Source organism: Plecotus auritus, assembly GCF_963455305.1.
Source record: "Plecotus auritus genome assembly, chromosome: 7".
Lineage (NCBI taxonomy): Eukaryota > Metazoa > Chordata > Mammalia > Chiroptera > Vespertilionidae > Plecotus > Plecotus auritus.
In genome coordinates, this window is record NC_137774.1 from 42,875,991 (window position 1) to 42,899,816 (window position 23,826).

At 53.6% G+C, this 23,826-nt stretch overlaps 1 protein-coding gene across 2 annotated transcripts; it reads right to left on the bottom strand.

Annotated features, from left to right (window-relative positions):
• Positions 1 to 469: 469 nt before the first annotated feature.
• Positions 470 to 23,356, bottom strand: KIF1C (kinesin family member 1C). Of its 2 annotated transcripts, XM_080677715.1 has the most exons (23): positions 23,220 to 23,356; positions 21,424 to 21,544; positions 21,078 to 21,210; positions 20,588 to 20,664; positions 20,101 to 20,280; positions 19,455 to 19,520; positions 18,675 to 18,853; positions 18,476 to 18,587; positions 17,951 to 18,028; positions 17,726 to 17,791; positions 17,559 to 17,634; positions 17,003 to 17,081; positions 16,641 to 16,786; positions 15,691 to 15,860; positions 15,447 to 15,526; positions 15,244 to 15,319; positions 9,959 to 10,038; positions 8,994 to 9,088; positions 5,700 to 5,783; positions 5,120 to 5,306; positions 4,908 to 4,980; positions 3,210 to 3,824; positions 470 to 1,694 (listed from the first exon to the last, which is right to left on the bottom strand). In XM_080677715.1, exons 3-23 carry the CDS (start codon positions 21,181 to 21,183, stop codon positions 1,011 to 1,013), a joined length of 3,309 nt encoding a protein of 1,102 aa, XP_080533841.1. In that variant the 5' UTR covers positions 21,184 to 21,210; positions 21,424 to 21,544; positions 23,220 to 23,356; the 3' UTR covers positions 470 to 1,010. The 2 variants fall into 2 exon arrangements, with proteins under 2 accessions (XP_080533841.1, XP_080533842.1); XM_080677716.1 differs by lacking the exons at positions 21,424 to 21,544; positions 23,220 to 23,356 and having other exon boundaries at positions 21,074 to 21,210.
• Between the last annotated feature and the right edge of the window lie 470 nt (positions 23,357 to 23,826).

The following is a 23,826-nucleotide window of genomic DNA, read 5'->3' on the forward strand; positions in this document are numbered from 1 at the left end:
TGCCCTAGACAATGACAGCTGTGTTGAGGGCAGAGATGGAGGCACTGGGTAAGCAAAAATGAAAGGGAAATAAAGGCAGGGAAGGGTGGGCGGGGATGGGGTAAGAGAACAACCAAAGAACTTGTATGCATATAAGCATCACCATTGGACACAGACAATGGGGGGGGGGGGTGGGCATACCTGGGCTGGGGGGCGTGGCAGGCTGGGAGAGGACAATGGGAAAAAGGGGGACATATGTAATACTTTCAATAATTTTTTTAAAATGGCTAGTGCCCTCTGAAGGGAGGCACCTGATGTTGCAAGTTCAAGAAACCAAGGTGGACTTGTTCTTATCTTGGGATCCAGGTGGTGACTGCACAGCATCACACCTATGTGAAACTTGGGGCTGCTCACTTAAGATCCGTGCATCTTCCTTATATGATCCACACCTCCATGAGACACCAAAACCAAGCGACCACCAGCCACAAGCTCCGTTTGCTATCCTTTATTGAAGGGTCCCACACCCTCATGGGACCCCAGCCAAACCAGAAACCAGACAGGTCCTCCATTTACAGCAGGAGGCCTAGAAGGGGAGGGGAATGACTTATGATCCCACCACGCCTCCCTGGAAACAGAAACCACCACAGACAGACAGACAAGGGCTGGGGAAGAGAACGTGCCTCACTCTAGGTTCTCCCCCCATCACCCCCACTTGAAAAGAAAGTCAAACACTGGTTACACAGCACCCAGCCCCACCCACCCATAGCAGCGTTTGTGGGGCTCCCCTCTGCAAGGGGCGGCCCCCAGGCAGCTTCCCATGTCTTCCTCCACTTTGGTTGCTCCTGGCATCTCCGTGCCCTCTTCCTTCCTGCAGCCTCCGGCCCATCACCTGGTCATCTAGCACCTACTCGAACCTTCTCTCTCATCTCTAGGGCTTCCCTGCCCCAAGGCTTGTGGGGAAGCAGCATCTCAGGCATCTTCTCTCCTCCCAGCAAGGGGCCCACCAGGCCCCCTCTGCCCAGGACGTGGACTCACACAGCTGCCCCGCTGTCCTTGAGGTCAGGGGCTGAGCGCTGCCGTCTCATTCGCGGGGGAGTGGTGTATGGGGGGTAGCGGGGCCCTGGGGGCCGTTGGGCTGGGTATGGTTGGGGCTGCTGGGGATAATAGTTGTGCTTTTTAGGCTGGAAGTGCTGAGGTTCAGGCTGTGCAGCACCCCCTCCCCGGGATCGGCCCCCTCCATCCAGGGAATTCCTGCGGGGGCGGTGGGACCTTCGGGGACTTGGGGGCCTGCGGGCAGGGGTGACCACTGGGGGAGTAACCTCCTCAGGGGGTTGGGGTGGCGCTGGGGCCTCCCCGCTCCCCATCCCTGGCCAGGACTCCCGATGCTGGGGGTTGCTCTTGAAGGGAAAGCGCAGCTTACAGTCGTGAGGGGGCACAAAGCGGGCTGGGGGCCTGCGCAGCCCCCCACCCCGGCCCCCAGAGCCCTGCAGTCCTTGCAGCCGCAACTGCTCCTGCTTGAGCCAGCGAAGGCGGCCACGACGGAAGGCAGGGTCCTCCTCCATCAGCCGAGACACCCGCTCCCAGCTGGACAGGGGTGGCGAAGTAGGCCGGGCTGAGGGCCCGTGGTCATTGGGGGCTTCCTCCTCTAATACCTCTGACCCTGGGGGCGTGGCCCAGGTGGCCTCATTGGCTTCTTCATTCTCATCCTCATGATCCTGGGAGGAAAAGAGGGGAGAGAAGAGGAGGAATGTGAGAAGAGCCGCGTTTCCTAAGCACAGCGGGTTTGGGAGAAGTCAGAAGGCCCTGAGTGGCCGGATGTCAAGGGGTCCCCAGAAGAGATTGGAGACAGTGGTTTAGGAACACAGGCCCAGGAGCGGGGGGTCTGAGCTCAGCCCTGGTCTGCCCCTTCACAGCTGTATGGTCTGGAACTCGCTTGTCACCTCTGTGCCTCAGTCTCTTCATGTGTGAGATGAGGTCAATAGTAATAATAGCTACTGCATAGGGTTGTTTTAAAAATTAAATAAATTAAACAATGTAAAGTGTTTAGAACAGTGCCTGATACATAGTAGGCACTCAGCAAATACAGCTGAATAAATGTGTCCTGGGGATATGGCAATCAACAAAAAGGGAAGAACAAGACTGGCCACCATTTTAATGGGGGGAGACAGTTGATAAATAAGAAAAATTATAATATGGTACATATATTATAGCTCAATAAAAAGTTAAATATAAGTGTATATATTTAAACTACTTAGTATACATTACCCATATTATATATAAGTACATACATTACACAATATACTTTACATAAATTATACATATTGAGATAAAGAAGAACAGAACAATAATAAGGAAGAGGGATGGGAGGCCAGGGTGAGGTGGCTGCAATGTATCGCCAGAAAGGGTTTTACTGAGAAGTTACCCTTGCAGGAAACACCCGAAGAAAGTGAGAGGCAAGCTGTGAGACTTTCATGGGGAAAGGCATCCAGACAGAGGGAACAGCAGGTGCAAAGGCCTTGAGGTAGGAGTGTGCCCAGCAAGTAAGCCAGAGCGGCAGGAGTGGAGAGAGCGAGAGAGGGAGCTGTGTTGGAGAAGTAAGCCTTCAGTAACCACGAGCTGCCGTGGATGCCTGCCTGCTGTCCTCCATCAGAAGGCAAGCTGGCAGAGCAGCCATTCTGTCTGCTGGGAAGCCCCAGTGGCTAGCACAGAGCCTCGTACACAGTAAGCACTCAAGTATTCATTTATTGAGTGAACACATGCACGTCAGGGATCAGTGATAACGCTCCCTCGCAGGGCTGTTGTGAAGATTAAATGGGGTGACAAGGAACGTGCTCAGCACAGCAGCAACCACAGAATAAGTGGTCCCCCATGGAGAGGGGAGGTTATGAGAACGCACATGTGAACATTCAGCAAGCGGTAACTTAAGAAAGTGCACTGTGTCTCAGTGGTCCTGAAACTTCATTATACCTCAGAAACACCTGGGCACTTATCATAAGTGCAGATTCATCCCCAAAGATGCTGATTCCGTAGGTTTGAGGCAGGACCCAGGAATCTGCATTTTCTGTTAGTGCCCTAGTGACCGAGGCACATGATTCACAAACTATACTGAGAAAAGCTACTATTCATGAATGACATTTCTGAAAGCAAGAAGGGGAAGGAGGCTGGGAGGAGGTTCAGATTCTGAAAGGGGATAGCTGAGGAGGGAGAAAGCCAGGCAAGGCCCTCGGTACCTGGGTCAGGGGGATGACCCTCTCCATGCGGAGCATGCGGTCCCGCAGGGCCTGCAGCTCCCGGTCCTTGCTGCTGTTCTGCAGCTTCACCTCCTGCAGGATCCCGGTCAGCTTGTCGATGTGCGCCCGAAGGTCCTCCACCTCTGCCCCGCGGGCTCCCTCCTCGCCACCACCACCTCCACCTCCGCTGCCTTCCTCCTCGCCCACTGTGTCCCAGACATCCCGGGCCACGGCCTTCCAGGCATCCCCGGGACCCTCTGGCTTGCCATAGGTACGACACAGCTCCCGCATCTTGAGGGCGGCCAGGGCCTCGATCTCGGCCCGCCCGTGGCGGAAGTCAGCCAGGGCCACCTCATAGCAGATCTCCTTTACTGCCTGCATCTTCAGATCAGCCATGGTGGCCCAGCGGGGGTCTTTGCCCTGCAGCCGCCGACGCTGCGGGATCTGATACACCCTGCGTGGGGCTCGGCGCTTGCCACTGCTGGGCAGGCCACAGCGCTTGACGATGGTCTGGACTGTGGTGGGTGGCAGCTGCTCCCTCAAAGAGGAGATGAGCCTCCAGCTCTCTTCACAGGAGCGCTTGTCAGAGTCATCCCCACTGTCAGAGTCCGCGTACTGGGTAGGGCCAGAGAGAGAACAAATTGGGAGAAGGCTAAGGACATCCCAAAACCCTTGAGTCCCAACAACACTGGAAACACCCATCAGAACCGCACACCCTTAGGTGGGCTGCTTAACTTCTGCTCATCCACGCAACAGAAATGATACCACTGTCTCCCTCACAGGTACAATCTGAGGGTTAATGTACACCAAGTGTGGAAACAGTGGCCAGCACAGAAAGTGACCAATAAGCACAAGCTGCAGCTATATCGTCTCGATTTCTTGCACATGCGTTACTGCTCAGGATGAGGTTAAAGATTTAAAAGTCACCCTGGCCGATTTGGGTCAGTGGATAGAGCATTGGCCTGCAGACTGAAGGGTCCTGGGTTCAATTCTGGTCAAGGACACTGCTAGGGTTTCGGGCTCGATCCCCAGTAGGGGGCGTGCAGGAGAAAGCCAATCAATGATTCCCTCTCATCATTGATGTTTCTATCTGTCTCTCCCTCTCCCTTCCTCTCTGAAATCAATAAAATAAAATTAAAATAAAATAAAATAAAATAAAATAAAAAACTATTTAAAAGTCCACGTGAAGAGCAATCTTAAATGAATAATAGGACAGGTGAAAATCATAAAGGTGCCACAGGACCGACTGGAGCAGGGGTGGGCAAACTTTTTGACTCGAGGGCCACAATGGGTTCTTAAACTGGACCGGAGGGCCGGAACAAAAGCATGGATGGAGTGTTTGTGTGAACTAATATAAATTCAAAGTAAAGGAGCGGAGGGGAGAGCAAGAGAACCCTCCGCTCTTTCGGCTCCATGGGCCGGATAGAACAGCCGAACGGGCCGGATCCGGCCTGCGGGCCGTAGTTTGTCCACGGCTGGACTGGAGTCTGGGAGCCCTGGAAGGAACTCCAGTTCCCTGCACACAGTGTCCTGCGGGTCACATTTCTCTCACAACCATCTCCTCCTAGACACCACCCCCACCCGACTCCACGCCCACTCCTCACTCTGGCTCACAGTGTGCACCAAGAGCGGAGTCAGGTTGCAGCGCTGCCAGCCTGTCTCCTGCTCCTGAACCCCACACGCCTGCCAACTCCTCACCAGTCGCTGCTGCTCCAGCAGAAGGTCAGCCTCTTCCTTCTCTTTCCGGTACTGATTCTCCAGGTCCTGCAGCCTGGGGTGGGGAAGAGAGAGGAAGGCTTTGTGAGATTCTGGAGCCACCTCAATGGGTGTCCAACAGCAAGATGCTGGGGCCTGGGGGCCTGGAGGAACAGCCTAGAGGGCCCCGGGGTCTGGAGCAGCCCTCCTCGCACCTCTTCTCCATCTCCAGCTTGATGTCAATGCCTTGCTGCTCCAGCAGCTCCTTTTGGGCAAAGTTCCAGTCCACGGGCTCAGAGGGTGGTCCTGGGGGTGGGGGAACCCCTCGCTCCCGTTCCAGCCGTGCCTGCTCCGGGTGATTGAAGCGGAAAACGTGGTTCTTGCCCATCACAATCCTATTCCCTGGAGATGGGAGGAGGGGAAAGTGGACTCGCTCCCCCATGGCAGCAAACTCATCCCCGTGCCCAAGATGTACAAGGTCTTGCCCACAAGTCCCCGGGGCCCTGACACCAGCTCTCCAATCATGCCAAGTCTGAGGGTGGTCTAAGCCCAGGCTCCTCCGGCTGACACCAGGAACCACCCGCCCTGGGGCAGTGGGCATCCTGTTCCCGTTTGCCTGGGCAGCAAGAGAAACCAAAACCTGACTCCTTGATCGTCACTTCCCAGTCCCTTCTTCACACCCCACGCTGCTCCCTAGTTCTCTCTGGGTGCTGCCTAAGATTCACCAGGAAGCGTCGCCCTAGCACTTCCTCTGCACAGCATGCCCAGCACCCTCCCCCCGAACACTTCCTCTACCTGACTTCAGCACCAGTGGCTCAGTCACAAGTTTCCCATTGACATAGGTCTCGGCTCCTTCACAAGGCTCCAGGGTGACCACCACTGAGGGAGAGAGAAAAAGGAAAGGAAGCGATTAGACCCTGGGGGTAGGAGGGTTATGGTCATACTCCCATCTTGCATTACCCTCCGAAATACATGCATCCCCAGTCCCACCCCCCCAGTACCTGTTAGGGGTGTCATGGCCCCTCTGGTGGCAGGCAGCAAGGGAAAGGAAGAGCAGAAGGAGGGTTAGAGCCCCAGCTGAAATTCCCAGGAGCCTCTGCAGGAGCTCTGTACTCACCCACCACCATCCTCCCCACAGCAGCTTAGCAAACCAGTAATTCCCAGCCAAATGGTCATCGGGCCCTGTCATTCCTGCCTTCCAGATGCCCAACCCTTCCTTTCCAACTAGCATTATCCCGGAGTAGGCCCCTAGCCCACTTCTGTCTGATGCATCTTACAAAACACTACCGGACTAATCTGCTCAAGCCACAGCCAACAAACAGATCATTGTCTTCACAGGACAAGATAAAGTCAACCCAACCCAAACATTTATCGAGGTGCTTCTCTGAACAAATCACCAAGCCTACTGCTTGCTGAGACACAAAGATGCCTGAGGCAGCTTCCTGTCCTCGTGACAGCAGCTTCCTGTCTTCCTATTGTCACAGAGAGAGCCCTGTATCCCAAAAATCCAGGCTCTGCAACACTTGAGCTGAGGGACACTGAGCAAATCACCCAACTTCTGTGAGCTAAATGTAATCATCAAAGACTTCCCATTCTATAGCTCACAGATGTTAGCTCAGAGTAGTTGAAAGCCCAAATAAAGTGATATGCAAACATGAGTTATGATTTATGCTGAAAGTAAGAAAAACTGGAGTGAATTGTAAGATAAGGCAGAGATGGGACTACTGATACTGTGGGAGTCAAAGAAAGCAGAGAGGAACTCAGCTTAGACAAGAGGACTAAAAACGAGTATGGGAAAGCAGCAATTTCTGAGCGGATGCTTGAAGAGACCCTCAAATTTCAAGGGGAAGAAATGATGGAAAAGAAAAAAAAGACAGAAAGAAGCATCACCATATGCTCCAGAACAACAATGAAAGAAGGCAGCAGAGAAGAGGATGGTGTGCCTGTAATGGGTACCAGTCTATTGCCCACCCTTATTCCCTGTCATGCCCCAAAATTCAATCATCCATTCCACACATATACTGCATCCCTACTATCTGCCAGGCACTATCTGAGGTCATGGAAATGCAGTAGAAATAAAACCTCAAATCCCTGCTCTTACAAAGTTCACTTCCAGGTGGTAAGACAGACAGCAAATGAATAAGTCAGGAGGTAGTCTCAAGTCAGAAAGATAGGTGTAACAGAGGAAAATGGGCCAAGGAGAGGGTTTTGCCACAGCTGGCCAGGACAGCCTTCTCCATGTCCATGAACTCACAGCAATCCGTACTAAGGCAGCCCAGAGCAGAGCTCACAGCATAGCCCTAGAGCCTGCCACGCTATATTCAAACTAGTTCTGCCATCTTCTAGCCATATTGGTCTTGGGCAAATTCCCTAACCCTGGGTCTCAGTTGCCTCACAGGAGCTGCATGAGAAAAAGCAAAGGCATGCAGTAGATGGTCAATGACAACTATTCTTCTAGGCTCGCACCCACCTCCTCTGCCTGTCTTTGGTCAAGTCTTCAATCTGCTGTAAGAACAGAGGCACAAATGGACGGAACTTTTAGAGCCCCCGATCTTTGGAGCACAGATTCATCAGCTGCTTTTACTGATGTAACTAATGGTGTTTCACCTGTCATCTCTCAAAACACACTCTGAGCTCCTGAGGGTGGGCTCACTCCGCATGCCTGGGATGATTTTGCTATCGCCTCAGCACGACTTGAGGGAACATCAGAACAGGAACTCGGCAATGACTCACTGGGCTGGATGATTCAACAGCTTTTAGCCCACAGTGCTGGAAGCGTATGCTGCCACTGAACCAGACCAGAACGATGGCATGAATCTGCTGACCCAACGTGACTTGGGGTGGTGAACACACGATACAATGTACGGATGATGCATTGTGGAACTGTATACCTGAAACCTATATAATTTTATTAACCAATGTCACCCAATAAGTTCAATTTAAAAAATAAAAATAATCTGCTGACCCTGAACCAACTGAAGCCCAACGGGCATGTCTAACACCTGAACTGCAAGCCACACAACAGTGTCTTTTCTTATTTTTAAAAACGTGCTGGCATTACTTGTCCCATCTCCCTGTACCTTCAAAAGCATCAGACTAGGCACGCCTTTCAGATTTGTGAGACACAAGATATGAGTTCAAGGTGATGAAGAGCTCATGTGTAACATCTGCCACCCTGCCCAGCACATTTCCTACAGCTCAACTTCACTTCACTTGGGCCTAACTGAACACAAATCATTGCATTTTTTAAAAAAATGACTGATCAAGAACAAAATGGTGACCTCAAAATACACCCTGAACCTCAGGAGCATTGTTCTGTTGATGTCAGACAGGCTACTACCTTCACCCTTTGGGCTTGTGATTCTTAAAAGCTTTTGCAGCTATGGCCATAGAGAGGCAAAAAAAATCTCTGAAAGTTCTGGAATCAAAGGGATACATGGGCCAATTAACTCCCTGAAACCATTGCAGTCATAGTTGGATAGACAGACACATTTTCCAGAGATAAATTCAGAAGGCCCACTGGAACAAATAGAATTTTTCCATAAAAAATGACCAGGAGCCGAAACCGGTTTGGCTCAGTGGATAGAGCGTCGGCCTGCGGACTGAAAGGTTCCGGGTTCGATTCCGGTCAAGGGCATGTACCTTGGTTGCAGGCACATCCTCAGTGGGAGGTGTGCAGGAGGCAGCTGATCGATGTTTCTCTCTCATTGATGTTTCTAGCTCTCTATCCCTCTCCCTTCCTCTCTGTGAAATATCAATAAAATATATTTAAAAAAAAAAAAATGACCAGGATGCTATTTTAGGATAAAAAAGTCAAGAAAGAAGGCAGACGACCTCTTCACCAAAATGCCAGTGCTGTTTCTGCCTCGGGACCCTCGCCACGCGCTGCCCCTTGCAGCACTCGGGTTGAGGGCAGACAGCCTGGCCCTTGATTTCCCTAATGCTTACCATGAGCTCAAAGCCCCTGTGAGGGCGAGGACACATGCCCTCTTACATGGCTGCACACCCAGTGCCCAATTCAGAGTGTGAAACGTGGGTCCTGTCCCTCTCCTTGTCTGGCCACTCCACTCTCACTCCCTCAGCCATTACCTTCTCCGTCCGGCTGAGGGATGCTCCGGAATACACAGTGCTGCTCCCGAATGAACTTCCCGGTGAGCTTGATGTCCACATCTACCTGGCCGACCCTGGGAAAGCAATGGCCAACATTTCCTAAGCAGGTGTTAGACATTCGCCAAGCCGCTTCTGAATGCCAGCTCATCCCCCTTTGTAAGCCAAGCGTGATTATTTCTGTCACAGATGAGGACACTGAGGCTCAGAAGGTAAAGTAACTTGCCCAAGGTCATGCAGCCCAGGAGTGGTGAGGCTGGGATTTTGAACCCAGATCTGCCTGACTCCAAAGCCCCTGTCCTCAGTCACTGTGTTACATAGTAGAAGAGAAAAGGGAACCTAGAGGGGATGGGCCTCCCATCATCCTTAGAGCTGATAACCCTGAGGGCTCACTGCCTACCATGGACAGGTAGTAAATGCCTGTGGTGAGACAGAAAGGGGCACCCTCAACTCGTTAACTCCAAGAGGTGACCTCAGAGGCACCGAGCCCAGGGGTTAGCATTAGCCATGCAGCCACCTGCAGCACAGGCACTGCCCCTAAACAATGAGGGCCTGGGACCACGATTCCCTCTACCCCACAGGGAGGGTCCCATCAAGGGAGGCCGAGGCAGTGGTGCTAAGGGCTAAAAATGTGGTGGTCTAGATTCCAACCCCTGCCTGTGCTCTAAGCAGTCAGGAGCTATCCCCGAAGCACTGGGTCAGTTTGGTCCCAGGAGGCGTCTCAGCCAAACCAAAGTGGTGGGTGAGGCAGGACAGCTGCTTAGAGGCCAGGCTCAGCAACTTCTCAGGAAGCCTAGAAAGTGAGCAGAGCTGTGGAGCCAGCCGTCCTGACATCTGGGGTGTTTCCAGCAAGGTCACCAGGAAAGGGAGTCACTAGTGTGGCCGTCCCTCTGCAAATCACACCCCAAAAGGAGAGGCTTTCCCACAGGCCACTGATTAAACATTACCTGGTGATGCCATCTTTGATGTGGTAGAGCAGACATTCTGACATCAGGGGGTCTTCATTCAAGTTCACTAGGTGGGGAGTCTGTAGGAAAGCGGGGGTCAGGGAAGGGATCCTGAGAGCCAGACAGGGGGTGCCGCAGGGGAGAAAAGGAGTTCCAGCGGACATCCCTCCCGGTTCTAGCACTGAGCTGCTCCTCCTCCCCTCACTCGGCGAACTCTCCCCTCTCCTTACTCCCACTTACTCCAATCACTTTCAGAACAGGCTAACCCACCCTCTCCTCATACATATGGGGCCTAAAATAACCCCATCCATCTACCCCTTCCCAGGTCAGCAACCCTTCCTAAGGCCCCTTTTCTTCAGAGGCACCTCGACCACCCATCTCTTTGAAACCTAGAGTCCACCTGCCCTCGCCTCTGCTTTCCCTGTATTCCCTGTCCCCAGGTCTCATTTCTTCCTTCAAAATGTATCTTGCCACTTCTGGAGAGTACAAGAGGGGACTGGGTGAGGGGAATGGTACTTCCCACCTTTTATTACAGCTTCAATTTCTTAGGAGCATGGATTACTTTTACTTACAATCATAATTTAAAAATAAAAAGTGTCAGTTCAAGCCCGGGCCGGGTTTGCTCAGTAGTTAGAGCGTTGGCCCACACACCAAAAGGTCTCAGATTCAATTCCCAGTTAAGGGCACGTACCTCAGTTGCAGTCTCTCTCACATCAATGTCCCCCCCACTTCCCCTTCCCTTCCATTCTATCTAAAAACAATGGAAAAATATCCTCAGGTGAGGATTAAAAAAAAACAGTGTCAGTTCAATTCAAAAGCATATAAAACAAACAAACCCCCTTTTCCCATCAGACTCCCCAATCTTCCCTGGCCACTACCCATTCCCAGCCCTGCTTCACCTGGGGCCAAGGTCACTGCAGCAGCTGCCTGGTGCTGTTCCTGTCGAGCCCCATCTAACGGGCTGATCATTATGTTGCTCCACATCAAAAACTCAGCCCATTCCCTTCCCCCAAAGCACCCTTTCCTGACTGGTTTCTCTAGCGACACCCCACTCTCCCCAGGCGTGTAACTCTGGAAAGCACAGTATATAAGCCCCCTCTACACCCTCGCACGCCACTGCTGCCATCCTGGGGAGGTCTTCCTCCCTATCTGCTGCCTCGGCCTACCCTGCCACACCTGTCTGACTTCCTGCCGTCTCCAGGGGTCTCCCAGTTTTCCTTCTCATACCACACCATGACCGAGTCATGCTTCTTCACTCAGACCAGCCCAGCTGGCACCCATTCCCACCTGACATAAGCCTGCCTTTTTTTTTTTTTTTTTTATTGATTTCAGGGAGGAAGAGAGAAGGAGAGAGAGACAGAAGCTTCAATGATGAGAGAGAATCATTGATCGGCTGCCTTCTGCACGTCCCCTACAGAGGATCGATCAGCAACCCGGGCACGTGTCCTTGACCGGGCATGTGTCCTTGACCGGAATCAAACCTGGGACCCTTCAGTCCACAGGCTGACGCTCTATCCACTGAGCCAAACCAGCTAGGGCTAAGCTTGCTTTTTACGCTGGCATCCGTGGGCCTCATCCACATCAGGGCCCCAGCCCACCTATCCCAGCCCCTTTCTGGGATCCCTCTCTCCTCTGTGTTCCCACCCAGTGGGACTACTGAACACTTATTTCAAAAGACCTCCTTGACCCTAAACATGCCTTGGAGCTGCTACCCATGTTCCCTCACCTGGAGCAGCCTCCCTCCCAGCCCCACCCCTATCCCCACCTGTCAAAGTCATTCACTTCCCTCACAGTCTGTCTCAAATGCCACTTCCTCCATGAAGCTCTCCCCTGCCTTCCAACTGAAGACAAGATCCTCTGCCTCTTTCTACAAGAATTACTTTCTAAAGATCCTGTGAAGTGCTAGGTGGGACACAGAGATGAAGCAACCCCGATGCTGCTGTCCTGTCAGCAAGGAAATCCGTCAACGTGGGGAGGTAAGACTTGGCAACGTTACAAGTGGGAAAGGGATGCCTCACAGTAGAGTTTCTGATCTTTTCACATCTTCACTTAGTAAGTCATTCACTCATTTGTTCCCAGGAGTTGAGTGCCACCATATCCTGGGCTGGGGGGAGGGTAGATGCAAAGATGAATAAAGTGAAGAACTGCAGGAACTCAGAGGAGGTTCAAGAGGACCTTGTGGAAAGGCAGCATGGGATCCGATCTTGAGGATGAGGACGTGGACGTGCCGAATGAAGAGCGTTCCAGGTAAAAGAGGAGTGTGAACAACAGCATGGAAGCGTGAAAGCACACAGTGCGGGGAAAAAGAGCCAATAGTCGGGCCCCATATTTCTTTGGGGACCCCCTGGATGGTGATCCATGGTGGATATACCATGTATCCATGTGCCTGCCCCTCTACCCAGGCACCCCAACAATTCCCTGCTGCCACACTTCCTCTCCTCCCCAGGGACTTTCACGCCCCTCCCAACACTGTAGTGTCAGGAATGCCAAACACTGATGGGCTCTGAGAGCAGAAAGTGATCTCTCCCTTGGGAGAGGGGACATGATTTAGGACAGTGCTTTTCAATCTTTGTTCAGCCCTGGAACCCTTTGTTCAAATGAAACCTGACCTAGAAGCTGAATATGTCAAGCAGATAAGCAGGGAGCCTCTCAGGATGAGGCTGGTGGTGGGAGACCCAGAGTTTGGTCCTCCCCCCGCCACCCTTACCCACTCCCACCCCTGTGAAAGCAGCACCAAGCCAGGATTAAAAGTCACCTAGTTAAGAAGGCCTGGTGGTGGGGGGTCCCAGAAAGGGAACTTTCCCTAAGTCTCTTGGCCCTCTCCAAGACCAACTATAGCTTTTCCCCTAGGACCACATTTCCTATCCCACCATTCCCAGGCTGGAGCCACCAAACCCATTTCCCCATTTGTAGTCTAACAGCTCCCCCTCCTGAAGCATACATGTCTTTTAAACATATGAAAATATGTTCATCCTTACCACCTTGAGAAAATGCAAAAGTAAAACACCATTTAACCAGATTGGCAAAGATAAAAAATTAGAAGAGGGTGAGGATGTTGCTTCTGGGAGTATAAAGTGACATGGTTATTATCTTTGGAGGGCACTTTGGCAAAACAGACTGAAATTTTACATAGCTACTATTTGACCCAAATCTCCACTTCTAGGAATTTTTTCTACAGATAACAGACCTATTTAAGACCAACCGTTTTAATATTGTTTATAACATTGAAAAATGGGATACAACCTAAATGACCATCATTAGGAAACTGGCTAATGAAATTATCCTACATCAATAGGATATTCTGACACCCTGAAAAAGAACGACAGAATTTCAATATTATATGAAAAAGTCAAGTATAAAGTACCCAACCACTACTATTCCAAAAAGAGGTCATGTGTGTAGGCACTCACGCCTGCATGCACACACACCTGCGTCTAATTATACATAACCCACACTTGTGTGTGCACTGGCCACCTCCAGAACACATCGGAACCTGATAAGAGGGCTTGCCTCTGGGAGGGGAACCTGAAGGGGGAAGGAAGAGGACTTCCTTTTCACTGTACCCACCTCTCCGCGCTATGTGAAGGTTCTCTCTGGTACATATCACCTTTTTAAGAATAATTACAAACAGAAAACAACTCATCCTTATTGGTCCCTGAGCTTCAGTAGGTGGCTTCCCTGTGCAGTGGGAGCCCTCCAGGGAAGAAATACCCACCACATCTACCTTTCTCCACCCATTTCTACCTTTCCTCCAGTCCTCAACTGTGGTGGAAGTTCCTCAGGTACCCAGTACCTCAAGGTGGCTGCAAGCTATGTTGAGAGCCATATGTAGCTCCTCCCCCAGATGCAGACCTCAGAAGGACCCCAAGCCCTGGGTACCCACCCCTAGACCAGGTCCCTCAGTCCAGCCTGCCACCCTCCATCATCCACCCATAGCATTCTCACTCCCTCACTGTGCCGTAGGCCATGCAAAGCAAACCCCTCTCTTTTCAGATCCCTGTTCAATGACCCCTGCTTGCTCAGCCTCCCAGACGGCCCTGATCTTATGAAACCAGGAGGGCTTCTTCCAATAACCCGCCACCTCTTCTAGGCAGTCCCCGTGACACTGTCTGCATCAAGCACTTTGGTCCTTCGTAAAGTGGACCAAACAGATGTGGCTAGCTTTCCAGGGGACTGAGAATTCCTGACTTACTCAAACTGGCCTCCACGTCATCCCTTCATCAGTATGCCTGACCCATACAGCTGTGCTGGCTGTCTATGGCTAGCGTCCATTCTGATTGGTCCGTTCCTATGCTCTGCTGGTGCCTCCAGATGAGCTTGATCACTCATAGCCTCCTTCCTTCCTTCCTTCCTTCCTTCCTTCCTTCCTTCCTTCCTTCCTTCCTCCCTCCCTCCCTCCCTCCCTCCCTCCCTCCCTCCCTCCCTCCCTCCCTCCCTCCCTCCCTCCCTCCCTCTCAGTAAAGATGTACTGAGCACCCGCTACCCGCTACACACCAGGCACATGACACACGTTGGTGCGCCCCACCCACTGATACCTGTGTTTCCTTAGCCTTATGTTCTCTCTGCTCTTAGCTACTCCCAAATCTTGACCTTCTTTCACGCTCCATTTTCCAAACCACCTTCTCCAGGAAAACAGTTTCCATTCATCTACAGGCTGTACTGATGCTACCATCTTTAAACCTCTCGCTGCTTCTGCAATCAACATCTTACAGTTTGGTGCTTATTTCTTATCTATTTCTAAGTTATCCTTTTTGAAATGTATTTTTAGCTAATTTTTTGAGTAGATACCATATGTACAGAGTACAGAAGTCAAATGATACAAAATAGTGTACAGTGAATAAGTCTCTATCCAAGCAACCTCCAACCTCCCAGGTCCTCTCCCTCTTTCCTGGGGCAAGCACTGTAACTAGTTTCTTACTGAGATATATTCCAGGCATCAATTCACATACACACGTGTGAGGTGATGTTTGTAAATACCTAGAGTCTAAGCAGCTCTTGAATCCCCCTAAGGGCAGGGGCCCTGTCATCCTTCTGGGTCCCTAGAGTCCCTGGCCACAGGCACTTACTGAGCACTTGCCTCTTTGGCTAACTGTCAGATGGAGGGAGAGAGAAGGCAGGATGGCTAGACAACACAGAGAGAAGATGCAGGAGTGGGGACAGAGATGATGGGGGGACAATTCAGAGACCTTGGAGATGAGGGTTAGAACTTATCACTCTCTCACCCCCAACCCTCTTCTCTAAGTATCCAGGGTCTCCTAGGCCTCTTCAGCCAACCACTCACTCACCTTCTTCGGAGAGAAGACACCCACGGTTCCCCCGTCCTCCCGGACAGCCACCCCCATCTCAGCCAGCAATGCTTCCCTGCAGGCCAAGAGACAAATGTTAGTCTTATCCTCGCTACCCATGAACTCCTCCCCTGCAGAATCTGACCTTCCCTCCCCATTCCACAGTCTTCCAAGGCTCCAGCTGTCCCCCCTCCGCCTCATACCTCTCCATCCTCAGGGCTTCCGTCTTGCGTAGTTTCTCTTCCCAGGTCTCATTCAGTTCAGCTATGATCTTCTCTGTTTCCTGGGGGCATAAGGCAGACAGGGATCAGGACCTTCTGGGACAAGTACCTACCATGGGGCCCACATCACTTCTGGGATTCCTTCCTCCTCTTCGACCCTGGCTTTGGAGAACTACATTCCCATCAGCCCCCAGGTCCCCAGTCCTGGCCAGCTCCAGCTTCCTACCTGCAGCCTCTCCATGGCCTCCTCAGGCCCAATCTGGGGCTCAGCATTGGGGGAGAATGATGGCTCCAGTTCCCCATTGTGTGTGGGGGGAGATGAGGGTGAAGCTGGGGAAGGAGGAGACGCTATAGCTGGCAGAGCACCTCCAGGGCTCCCCTCATCCACCTTCAGGCCTGGGAAGGAGAAAGAAGGCAAAGAAGGAGGTTAAGGAAAGATGTAGCTGATTGGAAACGTAGAGAAGGCCTCAGAGAGGACCAGTCTATAAGGACTTCCGAAAACATCTGGTCAACCTCCACCGAACAGGAAGCCCTCCTACTGCAGCCTTAACAAATGGGCACCCAGTCTCTGCTTGCTTCCCTCTAAGTGTGGAGAGCTCATTACTGAACAAGGCAATGAGTTCCTTCCATTGTTAAATGACTCACACTATCAGAAAGTTCTTAGCTATGTTGAGCTAAAATCTACCTCCATTACAGGTGGCCATTGTTTCTGATCCTGCCTTCTAGGATAAGACAGAATAGACTGTTTTTTGTTTTCGTTTTCTTACATCTACCTTATCCTTCTCTTACCAAGAATGGACACCCTTATTTCCCTTACTGTGCCCCTCAGCACCCTGACTGTCCTCAATGGGATGGACCCAAATACTGAATTCGGAGTCAACACCTGATGCAGCCCATACAGTTCTACATTCTAGAATCGACATCATTTTGTATCAGTGAGGCTAAGCAGTAAACTTTAGAAACCATCCCACTATTAACTGTTGTTAAGCTTATGTTTCACACGAACTTTTGCAAGACATGGGAAGTCCCCGCTCCATATCTGTACCATGTCACCGAGGACACGAAGGGCTTCAACGTCAGTGGCCCCTCCCTGCCCCAGGACTGGGCAAAGGCAAATGAGGAGGGATGAGGCAAGCCAAGGGGCATCCCTGAGCTGCCCCTCCCTTGGAGCCCTACCTCCCAGAGCAGAGGCTGAGAGCCCCTGAGCCATCAGCAGTTCCCGCAGCCGCGCCACCTCCTCCTGCAGCTCCCGGATCAGCCGGGCATTAGGGTCCTCATTGATGATGGCATTGCAGCGGATCTGCTTGGTGCGGTCAGCATACCTGGGTGAGGAGGGTGGATTGGGATTGGTGAGGCCCAGATCCAGGTGACCTTAGTCTGCTGCCTGCTGCCAATTTCCCTCTCCCTCCCATGTTTTAAAATACTGGGGCACAGTTGAGGGTCAACTCTGTCTCATGGGCAGGGTCCTGAACTACCTACCAGCCTCTGAGCTCCCCTGGCACTTTTCTTATGCTGTTTCCACCCCACCAGAGCCCCACCTGAGGGTGCTGAGAGTCTCCTCGTAATTGATGTCTGCGGGGCTCAGGGCTGCAATCATTGCTGTGCGTGAGTTCCCACCTATGCATGGAGAGGAGGGGAAAGCTTAAGCTGGGCTGGGTCCTAAGAAAAGTCATACTGGGTCAGGGGGCCTTAGTGCCCAGACAGGGGTCTGATGGGGCACTGTCCAAAGTAGGGTGAAGCTAAGCATTGTGGAGCTACACATGAAATCTAGTAGCTAGAGGGAGCAGGGGTGAGGTCAAGGAGACAACAGACATCTGTCGGACAGAGAGCAGTAGGAGAAGGATGAAGTCAGTAGTGGGTGTGGGATCAGAAAGGGGTCATGAGTAGCCAGGTTAGTGAGGTGCTTGGCTTGGCAGGCAGGGTGTGGCCTTAATCTCAGCAACAGGACATCTTCAAAGGATGTTCCCCAGGTCAGGGGAGAGTCAATTGTACAACTGGAGAATTTGAGCTTCTCGGGGTGGCAAGGGGATTTATCAAAGGGGGTTAGCAGAATGGTGGCAAGGTCAGCAAAGACAGAGAGGAAGAGCCCCTCACCCAAATTCTCCTTGAGTAGCCAGGTGAGCACAGAGTCCCTGTAAGGGATAAAATCCGACTTCCGCTTCTTTGATTGCTGGGGGATAGAAGGGTGGAGGGGGTCAGGGTGGGCCATCCCCGGTATCCCCTCACCCAGAGCCCCTTCTCTTCCCACCCCCAGGTCTTACCATATCCGCAAGGGCAGAGATCACCTTCCCTAGAGTAGTCAGGGACTTATTTATATTGGCACCTTCCTGGAAAGCAATAAGGAATGTGGGGAATGAGGCCCTACTCTCCCACTCCAACCCACTTCCCCACCCTCCTCCCCGCAACCAGAGTCCCAGGTTAGGATAAGAAACCACTGCACACAGCCCCCAACACTGCCCCTGTCCATCCCTCCTAAGGCTCCTCACCTTCAGGCGCATGCCCCGGGCTCCTGAGGAGTCAGCCCGCTCACTTCCAGCAAGGTCCACCAAACTGATCTTACTAACCTGGGTCAGAAGAAAGAGGTAGGAGGTGACTGGGTCAGTGCGGCGGGGCAGGCAAATCAACAGAACACCCAGCAAGGGAATTGGGCTATTGGCAAGGGATGGGAAAATGCAGGAGGGGACGAAGGAACAGGGCAGGAGGAAATGAAATTCATTAAGACAATAGTAAGGGACTGGTTATTCATCCACTTGTGCATTTATTTGTTTATAGGTATTTACTTGCCCACTGTGTGCCAGAACAAGGTACAGTGGGATCCAAGCCCTGCCCTGAGAAGTCTAGTAAGAAGGACAAACAAGCAAATAGGAGATTGTACCCTATGATCTGAGAGGAGACGGACAGAGACCTTTGTAAGCCTGGAGAAGGCACTCAAACCCAGCGTGGGCAGGGAGGAGGACACAAGGCCATTTCATGTTACTAGGTAGGGATAGTGGGGGTGGGGGTGTCCCCACCTTCTCTGAGTCCAGCCCAGTGAGCTGGTCATGGCAACGCTGTGTGAAGACAATGGTGAAGACGGCATGGGAACGGCTGCTGGTCTCATTCATGTTGGTGGCAGCCACAGTCCTGGGGGAAAGGGAGTGGTCACTGGGTCCCACCTGTCACCGTTCTAAGCCTGGCTCCCTTTCCCTCCACTCCACCGGCCCACCTCACCTCGCCTTATTTCCACAGTCCATGAGGTCAGCAATGTCTGCATAGGAGGTCACAGCCAATTTAGACAAGTCCTGCACGTAGGGGCCCAGGATGGGGTGCTCCCGGACCCGCAGAGCACCCCGACTCTTGGGGTTCAAGAGGTCGCGTACCCGTTCACAATAGATCTCCATATAGCTCACCTAAGTGGAAGAAGAAAATAAGAAATAACAGTACACTGATTACCAGAAGTAAAGAGGGGATTGGGGAGAGGCAGAAGAGCATATGGGGAGATAAATGGTGAAGGAAGACTTGACCTGCAGTAGTAAACGCACAACACAACGTACAGATGATGTATTATAGAATCATATACCTGAAATCTATATAATTCTATTAACCAATGTCACCCCAATAAATTCAATAAAAAGTTTTAAAAAAGTAACAAGCAAACAAAATACTGACTATGAAACACCCTATACTCCACTGAGAATGAAACTGGTGATTTCAGCTAACGTTACACTGAGCATTTACTAGGCAGCAGGCATGGTGCTAAGCACTTCGCATATGCTTACTGAACCACCCAACAACCCTAGGACGGGGATCCTGCCATTATCATTTCATAGATGAACATACTCAGCAGCTGAGAGATAAAATCATTTGCTCAAAGCCACCGTTGGTAACTGGCAGGGCATGAATCCCAGGCTGTCTGACTCAGAGACTGCCCTTGGTCTTAAACACTCCTCTCTCCCCCCTCTACCCAGGAACACCATGCCCACCCTCCTGCCCACCTAGACCTGGGCTTACCTCCACAGAATAGGAGAGCTCAGCGCTCTGGTTCTTACTAACACGAGAGAAGAGGTCTTCACAGAGCTGGAGAGGACACAGGAAAGCCGCTATTCACAGCGCACCTGCGGTGCCCGGCCCTGTCCTAAGTGGTCCAGTTGAACCCTAACTCAGCCCTGAAGGAGGGGTCATTCCAGTTTTACAGATGGGAAAGCAACCTCAGAGAGGTTCACACTTGCCCGGGGTCACAGCTAGCAAACCCAGGGATCCTAACTCCAGAGCCTGTGTGCAAGGCCACTACACCGCACAGCCAGGGAGAATTACGAGCATCTCTCAGTTATCCTCAGCTGGCTTCTTGTATAGTCACCACGTTAACTATGATACACCAGAATACAGGGTGGGTATACTCACAGTGGTTACGAGTCAAGGTAAGTGTTAAGTGGCAGAACCAGGGCTCTCCGATGCCATAGCTTTGGCTCTCCTTACTGAGCCTTGTTGCTTCTGGAGGGTCCTGGATATGCAGGTTGCAGCCAACCCCTACCCACCATCACATTCCCTGTCACTAAGGGCCTCAGAGAGCCAGCTCTCTGCTCCATAATCCTTAGACCCCCTAGGGACAGCTAAAGATGCTCCCGCCCTGGCGGCCCTGCCAGGTCCCGGCAAGTACCTGGGGCACAATGCCCTGCTGCCCTGGCTCCTGCCGCCCCATCATGGTGTAGGATTTCCCAGCCCCGGTCTGCCCATAGGCAAAGATGCACACGTTGTAGCCTTCAAAGGCGTGGAGCAGCATCTCTTCTCCAATGTCCCGATATACCTGTTGCTGAGATGCAAACTGGGGGTCCTCAGCCTAGGTGGAAACGGAGCAGAAAAAGACAGCATGAGCCCTACCTGGCTTGGTCCTCAGTGTCTAGATCCCAGGAGGCCTGCCCCCATTGTCAAAGACTGCCCAAAGGTCCTGTGTGCTTCCCACCCCCATCACATCCTAATCATTCCTGGGGGTCCTATTCAATTTCCTGCTCCCAGTCACAAGCTGTGTCCTACACACCCCATCCCAACCAACCCCCCAGAGGTGCTATTCCCCTACAATGCCCTCTCCCAGGACCTAAACCCCCTGTCCCTTGTTGCTTAGCTCTTCCCCAGCCCAACAACCTTACCGAAGTGTGTGACCAGTAGGAGTAGTCAAAGGTGAAGCTTTTGGGGCCATCTTTGCTTTGTTTCGGATTGATGATGGCTGAGGGGGCAGGAGAGGGCAAAGGAAGGCCAAGGTCAGGTACTCCCAACCTCTGCCCACTGCCCACAAGCCCCTGAATCCAGGCATCCTAGTACTCCCTCCTCTGTCCTAGTTCATCTCTCCCCTTTAATACTCCCCACCCCCTCCCGCACCAAAGCTAATTTTGGCTTCCTAGGACCCGCCCCCACCAGACTGCCTCCTTGGATTGGGCAATGGAGGGCTCCAGGCCAGCATTCCCCCTCCCAGGGACTGGGAGCACGGAAAGGCCAGCCTGCCCCAACCCCCACCCTTACAATTAGCACCTGCTCTGTGCTGGGCACAGCCCTTCTCCGGTGCCGCCCAGCAGGACTAGCCTGTGTGGTGGGCCTGGCCCACCCCGCCTGTCCGCTGCCAGGCCCCTGGGACTCACTCACAGGTGGTGCTGCCCTGCATGCTGACCACACACTTGGCATCCTGGCTGGTCTCACGGGCATTGAAGGGCCGAACCCTCACTGCCACTTTCACTGAGGCACCAGTCATGGCTTCAGATACTCCCACCCTCCTCAGCTGGAGGACAGAGACACAAGAGGTGGTTAGAGCTGCTGGGGGGACCCACGCATTAACTCCCAGCTTCTCCAAGGAACCAGTCTCTCCAACCCCCTCCCTCAGCTACCCAACCCCCCAAGAACCCAGTTCCTAGTTCCCTGGCCTTCCTCCCAAATGTCACTCTCCTCAGGGACTCCCAAAGGTATTGCTAGCCATATCCCAGCTCGCAGTTACCTGTCGTCCTGGCCCCAGACCAGGGGGGCTGTATCAGTTCTGGCTGCCACCGGCCCTCGTAGGGGGAGCCCCATCCTACACTTGGGGCCTGGCCACGCCAGCTGGGGCTGTGGGGGAAACCCTGGTTGTGGGGGAAGAGTGGTTAGGAGGCACCTGTAGCTCCAGAGGTATGTTTGGGGTTGCATGATTGGAGAATAAGGGGTGGGGGGTAATGTCAGAAAAAGTAAGGATGGCTGTCCCTCTGGAGTGGCCGAATGCAATGTGAATCCAAGGGCAGAGATGGTGATATTTTTATTCCTCGTCACTCACAAGTGTACTAAACGTCAGATAGAGGAGAGGCTGCACAGAGGGCAATTCTGAGAAAGGGACACATGGGCAGAGACCCTGAGGGTGGCGGGAAGGGGGAAGAGGAGGGGCAGAAAGTCACAGATACCAAGAAAACCAGAGACACAGAGAGAAGGCAAAATCGAGGTCACGCTATGAAGGAAATAATGGGAGGAAAAGGAAGGAGAGGCGCAGGCCAACAAACACAGAAATGGGAGGACAGACAGGGAGGAGGACTCCAGGGCAAAAGCACAAACGGGGAGCCCAGAAGAGAAACAGGAGGAGAGAAAATCCTAAATATAAAGCCTACCCTAAAATTCCCACACAAGGTCAGGGTCAGCTAGGGAGAAGTGGCAGCCAGCTCCCACCCAGGGCCCACAACCCCCACACAGAGGCAGGGATTGCTAATGGGCAAAGTGCAAGGGCTGGAGATACAGTCCAGGACTGGGATCCACAGGGCCTGTGGCCCCAAACCCCTTGCCCAGCCCCCAGCACTTCCTCCTCAGGATCCAGGACAATGGGCAGGGGAGGGCGGGGTCATCCTGCATCCATCCAGCCCGAGCTCCGGGTTGAGGAAGCCAGGATACCTGTCTTTATGGAGAAGGGAGGGTAACACTGGGGTCTGTCTCCCTCAAAAGGGGGAGAAGGGAAAGGTGCAGGCAGGTCTCGGCCCCTGCCTAAGGCTAAATGCTATGGCGTCCACTGCCCTGGGGAAGGTGCCAGACTGGAGCCCAGGAATGTGGGTGATCGGGTGCCCACACCCTGGGAGGAGAGGCTGAGCAGCCTACGCCCACGGAGGCAGGGTGGAGAGTGTGGAGAGATCGGGGATGCTGGGGCCTCTTCTGAGACCCTAAAGGGCCTCAAACTCCTGTCATGTTGTTTGGGTCTCACCTCACCGGCCTTGGGGGTGGGGGCGCAGAGTGAGAGGGCTGGTTTGTCCCAGTGCAAGAAGGGAGTAGCTGAAATTAGAGGCTTTCTCAGGAAGAACAGCCCTGACCCCCAGATCCTGATCACACTGGTGGGGACACTCAATGGTGACGCCGAGGGGGCCAATGGAGCAGGGAATGGGATGGCACGGCTCGGGGATAGCGGGGTAAAGGGCTAGGGGACAGGCAGGTCAGCCAGTGCAGCGTAAAGGAGCAGTGGGTACAGGGAGGAACCAGGACTGGGGAGGGGTTGACCCACCCGAACCGGAGCCTAAGGACCACCTGGACCCTGCCCGCCCGGCAGTTCTCACACAGGCCCGGTCCCCGGCCTTCCTGGGAGGCCGTGCGGACCCTGTCCTCCTGTCCAGCCAACCGACGGCTGCCCGGGCCTGGCACCTCTCTGCGCCTCCGCGGGACAAATAGCACATGACCCGGCTCTCCGGCCAGCCGGCCCTCCCGGGTCGCGCACACTAGGACCCCGCTCCCGCCCCCCAGCCCGACACATTCCTCCGCGGGCGTCCCTCCCTCCCCTCCCCCAGCTCTCACTTCGCGGCGGCGGGGCTCCCGGAGCGGCTGGCACGGCGCACAGAGACAAACTTCCCGGGAAGCGGGAGACGCGAGCGGGGCGATCCGGGGCCGGTTCGGGGCTGCCCCCGCCCCTCGCCGGGTCCCCGGGCGGCGGGCGGCCGATTCACGCCCCGCGGGCGGCAGCAGAAGCGGCGCCAGCGGCCGGCGCCCGCCCGGGCAGCGCGAGCTGGGGCGGGAGCGAGGGGCGGGGAGCCGACGGGAGCGCGCACGCGGGCGGGCGGGGGCGCGCCGCTCGGAGCAGGGCCCGGGAGAGACTGGAACTACTGTTAAAGGGGCAATGCCCTCGGGACTGTGGGCCCACCAGGCGGGGGTGGGGAACCAAGTTACGGTCGCCGAAGGGCAAGCTGGACGCCGGGATTCGGGAAGGTTATTAGCACCTGAGGAGCCAGAACAGGAGGAACGGACCCCGTAGGGAACCCAGGCCAGCCCCGCGCACGCGGCCGCGGCGGAGGCGCGCTCGGGGGGCGGGGCCTCTCACCGGGCCCCGCCCAGGAGGCGGGTCCGCGCAGGCACCGCCCCCGGCGCGCGGTGCTGGCGGCTCCTCCCCTGTCCCGTCGCCGCCTCG